At 41.3% G+C, this 15,297-nt stretch overlaps 1 protein-coding gene across 5 annotated transcripts in view; it reads right to left on the bottom strand.

Moving 5' to 3' along the window:
* Positions 1-4,489: 4,489 nt before the first annotated feature.
* The window catches only part of LOC116855138 (solute carrier family 22 member 4), a 41,338-nt gene continuing 30,530 nt past the window's right edge, over positions 4,490-15,297 (bottom strand). For 2 of the 5 annotated variants that reach the window (XM_032837579.1, XM_032837583.1), the window contains 5 exons: positions 12,438-12,538; positions 11,121-11,335; positions 9,930-10,112; positions 7,301-7,436; positions 5,524-5,962 (listed from right to left, as the gene is read on the bottom strand). In XM_032837579.1, the coding sequence (XP_032693470.1) occupies positions 5,749-5,962; positions 7,301-7,436; positions 9,930-10,112; positions 11,121-11,335; positions 12,438-12,538 (849 nt within the window). In that variant the 3' untranslated portion in view covers positions 5,524-5,748. Of the gene's footprint in view, positions 4,928-5,523; positions 5,963-7,300; positions 7,437-9,760; positions 9,797-9,929; positions 10,113-11,120; positions 11,336-12,437; positions 12,539-15,297 lie in introns of those variants that run through there. The other 3 variants (XM_032837580.1, XM_032837582.1, XM_032837581.1) reach the window with 3 other exon arrangements.

Here is a 15,297-nt window from a genome sequence, read left to right as displayed (position 1 = left end):
CTGTGATGAACATGAGTGTGCAAACAGCTCTTTGAGATACTGCTTTGAACTATTTCGGAAATACACCCAGAAGTGGGACTGTTGAATCGTACTGTAGTTCTATTTTTAATTTTTTTGAGGGAACTCCATGCTGTTTTCCAGAGTTTCTGCACCATTTCACATACCCACCAAGAGTGCATAAGTATTCCAATTTCTCCACATCCTTGTCAACACTTGTTTTCTGCTTTTCTTATAGCAGCCATCCTAATGGGTATGAGGCGGTGTCTTGTGTTTTTGGTTTGAGATTCTCATGATTAGTGATGTTGAGCATCATTTCATATGCTTGCTGACCATTTGTATATCTTCTTTGGAGAACTTCTTATTAAAATCTTTTGTCCATTTTTAAATCAGACTATTTGTGGAGTGCCTGGGTGACTCAGTCGGTTAAGCGTCTAACTCTTGATTTCAGCTCAGGTCATGTTCTCAGAATTGTGAGACTGAGCCCTGCATCAGGCTCTGTGCTAGGCATGGACCCTACTTAAGAATCTCTCTTTTGGGGCACCTGGGTGGCTCAGTGGGTTAAAGCCTCTGCTTCGGCTCAGGTCATGATCCCGGGGTTCTGGGATCAAGCCCCACATCAGGCTCTCTGCTCAGCGGGGCGTCTCCCTCTCTCTCTACCTGCATCTATGCCTACTTGTGATCTCTGTCTGTCAAATAAATAAATAAAATCTTTAAAAAAAAAAAGAATCTCTCTCTTCCTCTACCCCTCCTCCCTACCCCATGCCCTCTCCTGCTCCCATGTGCACACTGTCTCTCTCTCTTAAAAAAAAAGAAAGAAAGAAAGAAAAGGAAAGAGAAAAAATACCCAAGCGTTTTAAGGCCCTGGAAACACTGCCATTTTCTTTTCTAGAAAAAATAATCCAATTTACATTCTCACCAGAGGAATATGAAAATTTATCTCGTCATACTCTCATTATTACTGAATATCATTATTTAGTAATCTTTGCTAATGTGTTAACTGGAAAATGGCATCACATTTTCACACCAATTAGTATGGTTTTCTATTGCTTATGAAGCAAATTTTTTTTTTCTTTTTTTTAAGTAGACTCTGTGCCTGGCTTGGAGCCCAACACGGGGCTTGAACTTACGATCCTGAGATCAAGACCTGAGCTGAGACGAAGAATTAGACACTTGGGGCCCCTGAGTGGCTCAGTCACTTAAGCTTCTGATTCTTGCTTTCACTCAAGTCGTGATCTCATGGGTCCTAAAGATTGAGCCTGCATCAGGCTCTGTGCTCAGCAGGAAGTCTGCTTGAAGATTTTCTCCCTCTGTCCATCCTCTCACTTGCATGTACTCTCTCTAAAAAAAAAAGAGTTGGACACTTAACCAGTGGAGCCACCCAGGGGACCCAGAACACTTTTTTGGTATGTTTATTGGCTAATCTTTTCTTGTTTGAAAACTAATAATTACTTTTGTCAATTTAACTATAATAATGATTGTAATAATATATTTATTCATTTTTTAAAGATTTTATTTACTTATTTGACAGAGATCACAAGTAGGCAGAGAGGCAGGAAGAGAGAGAGAAGGAAGCAGGTTCCCTGCTGAGCAGAAAGCTCGATGTGGGGCTCGATCCCAGGACCCTGAGATCATGACCTGAGCCGAAGGCAGAGGCTTCAACCCACTGAGCCACCCAGGCACCTCTATTTATTCATTTTTAAAAAAACATTTTATTTATTTATTTGACAGAGAGAGAGGGAGAGCATGAGCAGGGAACAGCAAGCAGAGGGACAGAGAGTGGGAGAAGCAGACTCCTTGCTGAGCAGGGAGCCTGATGCAGGACCAGATCCCAGGACCCTGAAATCATGACCTGAGCTGAAGGCAGATGCTTAACGACTGAGCCCCCCAGGTACGCCTATTCATTCATTTCTAAACAAATATTTATCAAGTATCAAATATGTATATGTACCAAACACACTTCTAACTGCTGGGGATGGAATGTTAAGCTCCATGAGGAAGAAGGACATTAAAAAAAAATGAAGAGGTAAATTAGGATGTTAGAGGGTAATAAAAACTATGGTGAAAAATGAACCAGGTACAGGTGAGTTTGGGACAGAAAGAACAAGATACAATTTAAAATTGGGTAGTCAGGTAAGTATTTATCAAGCAGGTGACATTTGAACAAAGACATAGGGTAGGGACACACAGAGCAGGACCCTATAATCGGTGAGCATATATAATTCGTCATCCAAACTGGGACATTTTTAGAGCGAAAGGTTTTGGGGGGTATTAATAATCACCCTAGGCCCATCGATAGATACTATGACTGTCTTGGGAAAACTGGGACATATGAAACTTCTATGTATAGACTATCGAAAAGACTTTAACTTTTCAAAAACCTGACGGAAGTAAGACGAAACTCACGTAAATAAAAGCATGTGCCGTGAGACCATAAAGGGGGGAAGAAGAGTACCTGAGATGGGAAGCTCTTGGAAGGTTTTGAGTGGAAAAATGACATGGTCTTGTTTAGATAACTCAGGCTGCTGTGCCGAGGACAGACTCAGGGCGGGCAGGAGCATAATTAAGGAGGAAGGTCTGGTTCAGAAGCTAACAGAATCCAGGCAAGACACTAGATTCTAGAACATGCAATATGAGATTGGCTGCCAGTCTGAGTGCTATTCATAAGCCAGTGTGGGATGTTGCCTTGTAGATCTAACTTTAAAAGCAGTTTTTAAAAATCAGGAACGTATCTTGAATTTAATCAAATGATCTTTTGACATCTGTTGATCTACTTGGTCTTTGAGCTATCAAAGAGATAATCATCTGTGTACTTGTTGCCTTTATAAAAACATTTAAAAAAGCCATCTCTTATTATTTTAATGTATAAACAACAGTAAAATGTAATTATCACATCCTTACTTCTTATATTTAGAAAAAGCTTTAAGAGCATTTTGTAAATAGGAATTTAAAATTTTTAATGTCTATGTATCAAACAAACATTTCCACCAAACTGGAGTTACAAAGTTTCTTAACTAAAAAATATTTATCAATGCTTGTTAAATGCAAGAAAGCACTGTGCTAAACAGATCTATAGAGGATAAAAAGAGAAACAAGGTAGGGTTCCTAGCCCCCCAGAGGCTAAGAGGCTGTGGGGGCAATAAGACAAGAGTCCAGCTCAGTGAGGGTTAACAAGTACCTGAAGAGCTCAGAGGAGGGAACAGCTACTGCCGGTGGGGTGGGAAGAAAGTTCAAGAAGAGCTTCTTGGGAGGCAGCATGGCCTGCTCTCTGTGGGACAGGCTGCCCAGTGCTCAGCAAGGTAGGTGGAAAGCTGATCCAGACAGGCTGCATCCATGGGGGAGATGAAAGCACTGGGTGGATGCCAGAAGCTATGCTTCCGTCTCCAATGAGAAACATAAATTATTCTAGGATATTCTGGTGGATTTTAAAGTAACGGTCAAAAGGTAGGATCAGTGTGTCAGTAGGATATAAAATATGTGTTAGAAATATGGCAATAGAGAGAAAAAAAATTAGGGGTTAATCAGAAAAGTTCAAGATAAGGAACCTGAAATAATAAGGACTATTTATCAAAAATATTACATCCAAGTTTCCTCTAAAAAATAGTTTGTGAAAATTTACTTTTGAGGATAATTGTTTTTCCGGAGCTGATGCCATCAAGCATCATATTAAAACCAGTGGCTACCTGTTTCTATACACACAGCATAGTGCTGGGTATAGGAAAGGGGAGCTTACCACTGTGCTGTGGTCACAGAGGCCACTTTCAATGAAAGCATGCCGCCCAGGTGTCCAGGAGTAATGTCCTGCTCTGTTGTCATCTCAGTGTGCCTAAAACATGCTAAGACAGAGACTGGACGTGTCTCTCCTGAGCTTATAATACACGACCCCAGCTTTCTTCTCCCCCGCTCACTTGTGGAACTGAAACCAGATGCAGCCCCAGCTGAGGAGACTAGCACCTGTAGACGACACTTAGGAAGGAATCTATTAATGGAAAGAACTGTTTTAAAAGTCTCTCCAGATTGTTGGCTTGGAACAGCTCCCTTCCTGGGGGCCAGTAGCTCTTGGCTGCAGCGCATACAAATGGTCTTTACCAACCTAACTGGTTTGTGGCTCTCCTGATTCTCTGTTTACTAGCAAAATACCTCTTCAGCCGCTCTAAAGAAACAGATGGTTTAAACACATGCTCAAAAAGATCACAGTGAATGCGGACCGGTGAGTTATAGCCTCTGAAACTGTAGCAGGGAACTGTCTGGGTTTCCTTCCTAAAGGCCAGTGGGTCATACGACCCAAGCTACTTGATCTCCTGCGGCATTTCACTTGCAAAACACTACTGTTATCTGCCATCAATTCCCTTCAAAGGACTGTACAAAATTTTCTGGATGGGAATACCACATCTAATCATTTAGTTACAGCAGTATATGAGTTTGCCTCAAACACGACTATAATTTTGAATGTGCTGTTTCAGTGATACACATACACACACACATACTGTTGTCACCTGATAGTTGCGTTAATACAATGACATTCTTTTTATTTGAATAGTATTTGTATGTTTGGAAATGAGTGTCAATATTTGTATGGATTTATCAGTCCTTGACCATAAGATTTTCAAAAAATCTTATGAACCCATTTCATCAAATTCACTAGGATGGTAGACTCTCTGGAAATGGTTTTTAAAACAAGGAGATTTTCTGGAAGAGTGGCCCAGAGTGTGCTCTATGACAAGTATTTCTCAACAGCAGAGTCATCTTAGTGTTCATCTTTAGGCTTGCTCCAGTTCCTTAGGAAAGGCTATGGTTTCCTCACAGAGACTGATGCATTTAGTTTTCAGGTCACCAAATGGGGTGGAGATCTTATCAGAATGAAGTTATTAGAACTTTGGGATTTTCTTCCTTCTCCACTGAATCTCTTGGTTTTTTCCTAAACCTGAACCTGAAAATAAAATAAGGGTTAAAGAAAATTAAATATTCAAGATTCTCCTCTTTATAATGCCAGACTGACATTAAAAAACTTTTATCCAACACTGAAAAAAAAAAGAAATAAAGAAAAAAGAAAGACATTTATCCAGTCAATGAATATAACTCTAATAATAGCTCAGGAGTCTAGAGCTTGTATTCTCTAATTCTACAGTTTCCCCAAGGAAAGGATGGAATGGTAAATATGACTTCTCAGCATGCTAAAGTTAATGTTGAAATAGTTATATCATTTGAAGAAAACAACTTTTGGGGCATACTTTGTTATACATGTTCTGTCAGAAATCAGAATCATCCACTCATACATAGATTTATGTTCTTCTTGGCCAGGCACTAAAAACGTGTTATCTTATAGAACTTCAAGATAGTCATATGAACTATTTCCATATAATAGATGTGAATCCCAAGGTTTAGTGAAAATTAAGTAATTTACCCAAATTCACGCCCTAGATTTGGGATTTGAAGCCAGGCAGTTTCACTCTAGAATCTCAACTTCTATGAATCCACTCATCTTTAATTGTTTGCCAATCTGTGATACTGTAGAAAGATATTTATGTCCCAAGTTCCTGACACAAAGCTCCTAAATCCTTTGTCATTTCCTGGGTGATAGGGGGCATAGGAGCATCTTGTGTTTTGTTCTAATTAGGCAACTCCTGGAGGGCCCCTTGATAACTTCAGGATGGAGGCTGGTTGCCAGAAAGATCAGGCCTTGATTAGAAGCCTGGAACTTTCAGCTCCACCTTCCAACCCCCAAGGAGGGGTGAGGGGCTAGAGGTTGGATTAGTTATGGATCATGCCAAGATGATAAAACCTCCATAAAACCCCCTGAACACTGAGGTTCGGAGAGCTTCTGAATTGGTGAACACATCCATGTGTGAGGACGGTGGTGTTCCCCAAATGCATGGGGACAGAAGCTCTTGCACTCTGGACCCTTCTGGACCTCACCCTTTGTACCTCTTCACTTGGCTGTTCATGTGCATTCTTTATAATAAACCTGAAAAGGTAAGGAAACTGTTACCTGAGTTCTGTGAGTCATTCCGGCAAATTACTGAACTTGAGTGGAGAGAGGGGAGGTTGTGGAAACACCAGACTTCGCAACCAAGTTGGATAGAAGTGGGAATAACCTGGGGACCTGATATTTACCACTGGCATCTGAAGGGAGGGCAGTCTTGTGGGACTAAGTTCTAAAACCTGTGGATTCTGATGCAAACTGGTGGTTAGTGTTGGAATTGAATGATATTGTAGGACACCTAGTTGGTGTCAGAAATGGTGGGTATCAGGAGGGAAAACTCTCATAAATCTCATAGGCCCCCCAAAAGATTAAATTGTTTCATTTCGTATTTCTTTATTAATGTGGACAAGTATTGTTTTTCATGTATATACCTGCCAATGAGATTTTTTTCTGTCAACTGATTGTTGGTAACCTTTGCTAGTTTTCCTGCTGAGTTGTCTGTCTTTTTCCCACTGACTGCTGAGAGTTTCGTGTATATTAGCTGTATAAACCCCATGTGTATATTGTGTGTTGCAAATATTTCCCCCCCGGCTTTTTGACCTTTGTTTTTATTTACAGTTTCCTTTCTTGCTGTGCCAACAATTTCTAAAGTTTCATAATCAGTGGTAGCAATCTTTTCCTTTACGTCTCTTTGCTTTTCATATCATGTTCAGAAAGGCCTTCTCTGAGCAAAACATAACAAAAATATGTGTGTTTTCTTCTGGTACACATATGACTTTACATTTTTAGGCCTCAATTTTTTTTTTAAGATTTTATTTATTTATTTGACAGAGACCACAAGCAGGCAGAGAGGCAGGCAGAGAGAGAGGAGGAAGCAGGCTCCCTGCTGAGCAGAGAGCCCGATGTGGGACTCGATCCCAGGACTCTGAGATCATGACCTGAGCCAAAAGCAGTGGCTTAACCCACTGAGCCACCCGGGCACCCCTTTAGGCCTCAATTTTTAAACACTCTGCAATTTATTGATGTATTACTCTGAAATAGGATGTAAGTTTTTAATTTATCCAGCATGGCTAGCTGAATTCTCTAACACCCTTTACTGAATAATCTAATTTTCCTTACTGATTTCAAATTGCTACTTTTTAGCATAGACTGAGTTCTCATAGTTTCTTGGATTTAATTCTGAACTCTATACTATTCCAGTGAGTTCTATTCCTATACCCTTATCATATAGTTTTAATTATCTTTGCTTAGTAATATGCTTTATTATCTGATAGAGCTACTCTCTACTTTCTACTCTGCTTTTTCAGAAACTTCCTGGCTATTATTGAATGCTTATTCCTTCTGAGGGATTTTGCTACTAGTTTTTAACGTTTCACTTACCCTTTCACTTTCTGCATCTGCTCTAAGGTCTCTGGTAGAGTCATTCCAAAACTTTCAGGGAAGAAAAGGGTGATGATTCCAATGAAGACAGTCAGGCTACCCATGACAATGTAGGGCAGAACTCTGTTGTAAGCACCTACAAGGCACAAGACCATCAATTGGATACAGGGATTCTCCAGATACTCCTGGAAATTGTTTTGTCATGGTGGCAAACAGTATTTGAGAGTACTCAAGTCTGAACATTTTCAGAAGGAAAAAGGTATGCAAAAGATCACAGTTTCTTTTTGGCAGAAGCCATTGCCTCCGTGATTTCCATAATCATTTCCCTATGTGCTTTTGCAATATTGTAAAGTCTTTCATGCCATTTGGCAATCTCTAAGCCACTATTGAACCATGAATGACAGATGTTCCATTGATGAAAGTCTTTGCCAACCAAGTTTTCCCTCTCAAGGTGGAAGTCATTGGAGATGGGGATGAGAGGACATCAAGGAGGAGAAAGGACATCACAGGGACAGGTACAGGCCATGATGAGTGGTGTGAACTTTGCTTTTGCCTGAACTGTGAAGTAGGCTGCAGTGGACAGCTAGGTCCAAAGAGCCATGAAACTCTTAAAAGAAAAAAAACCTAAGTAATATGTTTAATCCAATTTCAATCACTCAATGTCAGGCATAGTGAATGCACTATATACCTGGATTTGGTTTCTTTTTGCAACGTTTATGTGTCTTGGTTTTATAAGAACCATTCTCCACCTCTTCCTTATGTGGCGTTACTTGGACAGGAGAATAACAGATCCTCATCTTGCCTCCTTTCTGCAAACAGAGGTTATAGAGGAACAACACACCCAAGAATTTTATTTGATGGATTTTAATCTGGAAGCTCCTCTGAGGTGTCTGTGTCACTAACAGGAGTAGTTGTTGCAGAACAGAAAGCTGCCTCAGATTCCTCCCTTTCATCTGTACCGGTGGTCTGCCCTTAGACCAAGTGAGCATGGCTTGAAAGAAGAAGGAATGAAGGGAAAATGACACCATTCAATATGTTTTTCAAAGATTTTATTTATTCATTTGACAGATAGAGATCACAAGTAGGCAGAGAGGCAGGCAGAGAGAGAGAGAGGAAGCAGGCTCCCTGCTGAGCTTAGAGCCCGTCGCGAGACTCCATCCCAGGACCCTGAGATCATGACCTGATCCGAAGGCAGAGGCTTTAACCCACTAAACCACCCAGGTGCCCCGACACCATTCAATATTTTAATGTGCTTTCTTAGGGCTTGTTCAGGGCAGCAATGCAGAGTATGTTTAAGATAAGAAAATGTTTCACTTTCTCTGCAAAAATTAGGGTGTACCTTTCGTGAGAATTCAGATATAGTATTTGTCTGCATGCGTGTTTGAACCAGTAGGTAACGGATGACTAGGAAGAATAGGAGGTGTATCAGCATCTCTCACCGTCAGAGTCCTTAATGAGGCTTAGGCTTGGAGTAGGAGATCCTACATTCATTGAACAACCCACCAAAGCCCCCCTGTGGTGTTACTCCAGATTGCAAAATCTGACCATAGAAAAACTAAAATTTCTTAAAATATCATAAAGTCAAAGTATATGATGAACTAAGAAAAATATTTACTACATATATGCAAAGGGCTAGTTTCTTTCAATTACAAAGAGCTCTCACAAATCAGGGGCGCCTGGGTGGCTTAGCCCTTGGTTAAATGTCTGACTCTTGATTTCGGCTTAGGTCATGATCTCATGGGTTTTGAGATAGAGCCCCGCATCGGACTCTGTGCTCAGTGGGGCTTCTGCTTGAAGATTCTCTCCCTCTGCCTCTCCCCCCCAACTCACGTGAGCATGTTCTCCTGTGCTCTGTCTCTCAAATAAATAAAGAAATCTTAAAAAAAAAAATTCAACCTTATTTATAATTGAATTAGAAATGAAAACAATAATGACATCCATTTTTCAGGTAACAGATTACCAATGATTAAAAAATTGGGTCATCCCCATTGTTAGTGAGGATATGGAGAAATAGGCCCTCTCATATATTGACAGTTGGACTGTAAATTAGTACAATATTTAGAGGCCAGTTTGGCAATATCTATGAAAATTTTAATTTGCTCCAACAATCCATGAATCCAAGTGTATGTAATTAAATGAACAAAGGGTCTTAGGGGGATAGAGGAATGATTATTGCAGTGTTATGTGTGATAACAAAAACCAGGAAATAGCATAAATGTCTATCCATTGAGCCTAGTTAAACAAATTATGTATATACATATATTGGAAGAATATATACTAACTAAAAAGAAGGTAAAAAGCTCTATACACTAATAAGATATTCTGATACAATGTTATATCTAAAAAGTTGTGAAACAATATATATAATTTTGTTTATATGTTTAATTTTATTGTGTGTATATATATATGTTTTGCAAAACTATATGTTTTGCAAAACAAAATGTCTGCAGGGCTACTCACCAAAGTGTTAATATTAGCTACTTCTAGGGCTGCAGTCTGGGGAGCCAAGGGAGAAAAAGTGAAGTTGTACTTTTTCCAGTACTTTCTGTGCTGTTTGCATTTTTTCACAATGAAAAATCTATTCCTTTATATTTTTTAAAACAGAACAAATTGACAAGATGCATCTCACCGAGGTAAACAAAGTAGGGAGCAATGATGCTGCCCACTCTGGAGGCCATGGATGTGACCCCCACGGCCATGTTCCTGACCGGGGTGGGGTAAAGCTCTGCGGTGAAGACATACAGCATGGAGAAAGCAGAGGTGATCCCGAACTTCCCTAACATCACCAGACCAATGGACAAGAAGTTGTAATCTGGAAAAGAGACCCCGTGTAAAAAGAGGTGCTCCTAGAAGTAAGACTTTGTTAACTCAGTTGCTTTCATTGTCCTCTTTGCTTGTACAGCAATGTTTTCATAATGTAAAGATGTTCCCAGAGCACCTAGGTGACTCAGTCAGTTAAGCCTCCAACTTTGATTTCAGCTCAACTCGTGTTCTCAAGATCGTGAGATCCAGCCCTATCCTGGGCTCTGCACCGAGTGTGCTTAAGATTAAGATTCTCTCTCTCCCTTCCTCTCTGCCCCTCTCTTTCCCCATGTCTCTCTCTAAAAAAGAAGGAGATATTCCCCAAGTAACACTTTGTCTTCAAATATCTTAATAATTGGACACAAACAAAGATGGAGAGTGACGGGTTGCTTTCTGTTCTGCTCTACTGCTTTTCAGTGCATTCAGTGACCTTTGCCTACTTTCATTCGTTACAGCAGTTTCATTGTAAGTTGTTAGCATGTTAATATAGTTAAGTTTAATCTTCAAAGAGAAAGACCTATCCTTTCTAACCTGTTTATAATTATCAAAGAGATATATGTTTTATGTATAATACTAGGTTATTAATGATCTATTGACAACATTTTAATATGAGAAAGTTAGGCATAAGGAGAAAAAAGAAGCAAATGTCTTCGTGTGCTCTTCAACTGCTTAAGGATTACAGGCCCTAAAAATCACTGCCTTATATGGGAACTGGCAGTCCTACGCACTGCAACGCTAGAAAATGTTCCTCAGGGAAGAGATCTGAAAGTACCAAGGGAATGATGGACGGCATCAGGCTTCCTCTCAGGCAGTGATTTCTGATCCCTTAAGGCTGACTCCCATGTCAGGGGAGTTGTTGTGAACACAGGAAATGCCGTAGTTAGCTATCGCTTGTCCAGTTGACTTAAGAAGGGCTTATGATGTAAAGGCGACACAAAGAGGGCACAGTGACTAATGATTAGTCTAGTCAAGGTGCAGCTCTTTTCCAGTAAGCGGTTAATATTAGTTAACTTCTTACCTGCGGGTACGAACTGAATTAAAAGAAGCACACCTCCTCCCAAGAACAGTACGCCGGCGATGATGTAACGCCGAGGCAGCCTTCGAAGCAGCAGCCAGGCTGTAATGTAAGCGGGAACCTCAATCAAGGCAGAAAGGAAACAGTTCAGGTAGGCATCTCCATGTAAATTAGGAGCATTGAGAGACAGAGCAAAGTAACCCACTGAGGTTAGCATCCTGAAAGACAAAAGAAAGAAGGCAAAAATGCCAAGAGGATAGCCTGAACCACTCAATGATTCCATGACGGTCAAGAAATTGTCCCGGTCTTTCTGTCCTACAAGTAGCCACTAGCCACATATGGCTATTTAAAAAGTATGTCAATTAAAATTAAATTAAATTAAAAATTCAGTTCTTTAGTCACACTGGCCACACTTCACCTGCTTCAGAGCCACCTGTGCCTACTGGTTGCAACAATGGACAACTCAGATATAAAACATTTTCATTGTTGTGGCAAGTTCTCTTGGACAGCACTAGTCTAGATCTGCCAACATTTAACAACACCTACCCTGGTCTAGTTAATTTCAAATTTCAGTATTTCCTGAACAGTTCGTACATCCTTGTTCCCTTACAACTATTATCTGAAGAAAGCGCATCAGTCACGTCAGTGAACACAAAATCCAGATTTATTCTTACCCAAAAGAAAAATGAGGACACATAGGTAATACTGCAGGATTCTCTTTTGGTGAATTCCAATCGATTTATTAAAACTCACTTTAGGGAAGAGAATGAAAGTCCCATGGAACATAGTACACACTGCACACCCTGTCATTACAGTTGACTTCTGCAGAACTGTAAAACTCTTCTGTGCAAAAACAACTGCACCTTGCAGACTCCTCTGTGCAGAAGTTTGCTTACTATTAACATGACTGAAAAGCAGAGGATATCTGAAAAATGTTTTCAGGAACATTATTACTCTGATGTCACCGTTCTGTTGACGGTATAGCTTCTGGAAGCAGGAGCTGAATTAGCCTCTCACTTTCAGGAACCAGCAACATAATTAGCATGAATCCCAATGACTTTAGGAGGGGAGGGACCCTTTCCCTGTGGCCCACAGTAAGCAGGCTTAAATGTCATGTTATTTTTTTATGTTCCCTGTGACTTTTTTTCAGCATCCAGTTCCATGAGTTGAATGGAGCCATTTCCAAATAACTTAGAATTCTAGAATTTCTGTTTTGTCTCAGGAAGACTCAACCCTTGCCCTGACGTTGCTGTGAATTAGAGAAAATCAGTTGTGTCCTTAGGTGTTGTGTGTCATATCCATAGATCATTTATTACTTACCACAGGAGCAAGGACATAATGGTTATTATGGCAATATTCCGAGTCCTGAACAGGTCCAGAATGAGAACTTTCTGCTGACCAGGGAGTTTTAGTTCCTGTAGCTAAAATAATGTAAATCACTGTGAGATTAAGAGGTAATGAGGAGGTATCTTCAACCATTGGCATTGTGGGAAAGACCTGTTATGCCTGTAAAGCTCCTTCACCTTGAATATGCTCAGAAGCCTAGAATTTGAGGGGAATAAGGGCATCTACATATAAGATGCTTATCCTAACTATTTAAAATACTTGTGGCCCATTTTAGACTGAGCCTTTTTGAAATATGAAACATTGGCTTCACTGCCTCTTTATATAAACCCTGACTGCTAATAGCCTTTTCTTGACTCATGGTCACCACTGTGGTGACTCAAATCACATTGAGCTGTGATCCTTAGGACCTGTTGAGTGGACAGAGCCAAATAGCCCCAGCTCCCTTGAGGTCCATGTCTGCTTTTTGTATTTTTCTTGTTGTTGTCTCAGAGTCAGAAGAGATTTGGATTCACGGAGGGCCTTGGACAAGAGGTCTGAGCATCAGTTCACTTCTCCTTTAAAAAGGTATAAATAGGGGCACCTGGGTGGTTCAGTTGTTAAGCATCTGCCTTTGGCTCGGGTCATGATCCCAGGGTCCTGAAATCGAGCCCCCCGTCAGGCTCCCTGCTCGGCAGGAAGCCTGTTTCTCCCTCTCCCACTCCCCTAGCTTGTGTTCCACTCCCCTAGCTTGTGTTCCCTCTCTCGCTGTCTCTCTCTCTGTCAAGTTAATAAATAAAATCTTTTTTTAAAAAAAAAGATCTAATAATTGGGAGTTGAGAAGATTAAATGAGATCATATACATATATATATATATATATATATATATATATATATATATATAATATATAAAGCTTAGCATAGTACTTGAACCATGATAGATGCCCAACTTTTTTTAACTATAATTATTACTATGACTGCACCATTGAGAAAAATATGCTAACAATCTGGTTGGTGGCAGTTTCTCATTGCTGTCAATGGGCTTTCTTCCTCTACTTTTAATTTACTAAAGTTAACTTGCCATGTGGTAGAAATCTAGATAACTAAGTTTGTTGGAGCTTGTAAAAAATGTTACAAGGCTCTGAGGTGTGGAATCTCTTTAGGACATGAGGTATATGCAATAAGAGGCTTAGGAAGGAGTGTCTGCTGTGAAGGAGTAAGACTGCCAGACCTGCTTTTGTAGCAGGTGCTCCCCACATATGAGCATCCTTCTTTCCAAGAATAACCAGACACTCCCACCTGCTGCTCACAGACATTTTACTTTTCTTCTTCTACACAGTTTGGAGTGAACAGTCCTAGAACAATGCCCCTGGCAGCAAAACTCTACTATCACAACCAAAGTAAAGCCCCTGCATAAACTAGTAGGAACTGGAAGTCTTCATGGAGGAAGTGGGGTCATGCATGGATAGGACCTGTGCATCAGGCCCATGCTCACACTTGCTGCTTCCACAGGGCCCTTATGAAAATGCAGCTTGCCAGGTCCCACCCAGGGCGTGCTGACTCTGAATCCTCCCTGGGGCCCTGAAGCCTACAACTCTGTATTTTTAAAGTTACTTGGGTGATTTTTCCCACTCCCCGCCTTGGGTGATTTTGATAACAGCCAGTTTTAGAAAACTCAGGACAAGCATAGTCTTATATCCAGGGCTTGTGCCTATATGGAGTCACCAAAATACCTTTGGACCAGACGCCATGAGCAGGCTGAAGGTACTTCAGGAAGAAAGCCAGGGAAGCCCAAGATAGCTTTCTAACATGACACTATTCTGTATTTTTTCCTATCCACTGCCTCTAACATGAGTTAGGAAATGACATGCTGTTAAATGCATGTCTTCTGGTACCAAGAGACCTAGTGAGATTTCTAGCTATGTGTTTGTGGGCAAATTCCTTAGCTTCCCTGTACCTCAGTGTCCACTCCTGGAAAAAGGGCCTGGAGCTTTTTCCACTCAGTGTCCACTCCTGGAAAAAGGGCCTGGAGCTCACTAGCTCTGGCTTGCGTGAACATCAAAGAAACTAACACCATGCCTGACATCTGGTAGACTCTCTGTTGTCATTCCGAGCAGGCTGTATGTGCTGGCGTATACACCTTTGCCAGGAGGTGAGCAGCAGAGAGGAGCACAAGCTCCCTTTCCTTCAGCGGGCTCGTCCAGTTCAGGCTCCATGTGCCTCCCAACCTCCACAGAGTCCTGCTTTCTGGGGAGGCCAGACTTGAGTCTGTAGACTTGAATGTGGAGCAGGTGTACTGTTGCTGCAGCTGTCCCCATCTTCTTGGGGTATCCTGAATAGTCCCCTGCCCTTCTCCTGGCGAGGAATGCACTGCCCCCCTCCTCTCCACTCATCTAAGCCCCCAGACCCTGGTTTGGACCTGCCTCTTCAGCCTGGAGTCCATCTGCTGCCTTTCTCTGCTGCTACACAGCATCCCTACCTTGGATACTTAGCACTTCCTCCCGTTTATGTTTACATCTAATCCTCTTGACCACCTTAGCTACCCGCTGTGCTCCTTAAGCATAGAAACTATAGCTAACTTTTCTTATTTTCTCTAGGACCCAGCAGAGGGCGTGGACAGGGATGCTGCAATTCCCCACTGACTGTCAGCGAGTACGGCCGCTACCACAGAATATCATCTTTCCCTTGTGGCCTCCTGTTTTCAGGGGTGACCCCTTGAGCCTGTGCCTTCACGCCTTTAGGGTGTAGACATGGCGCAGCAAACCAAAGGCAAACACAGCTTCCTCAGCAGCTGCAGCATGATTCAGAGTATGGTGGGGACATCATAGATGGCATACCCCTCAACCACATTTTTTCC

The sequence above is a fragment of the Lontra canadensis genome, unplaced genomic scaffold (genome assembly GCF_010015895.1).
Source record: "Lontra canadensis isolate GAN:19392208 unplaced genomic scaffold, GSC_riverotter_1.0 scaffold99, whole genome shotgun sequence".
Lineage (NCBI taxonomy): Eukaryota > Metazoa > Chordata > Mammalia > Carnivora > Mustelidae > Lontra > Lontra canadensis.
The sequence above is the reverse complement of the archived record's forward strand: the minus strand, read 5'-3'. Positions and strand labels throughout refer to the sequence as shown.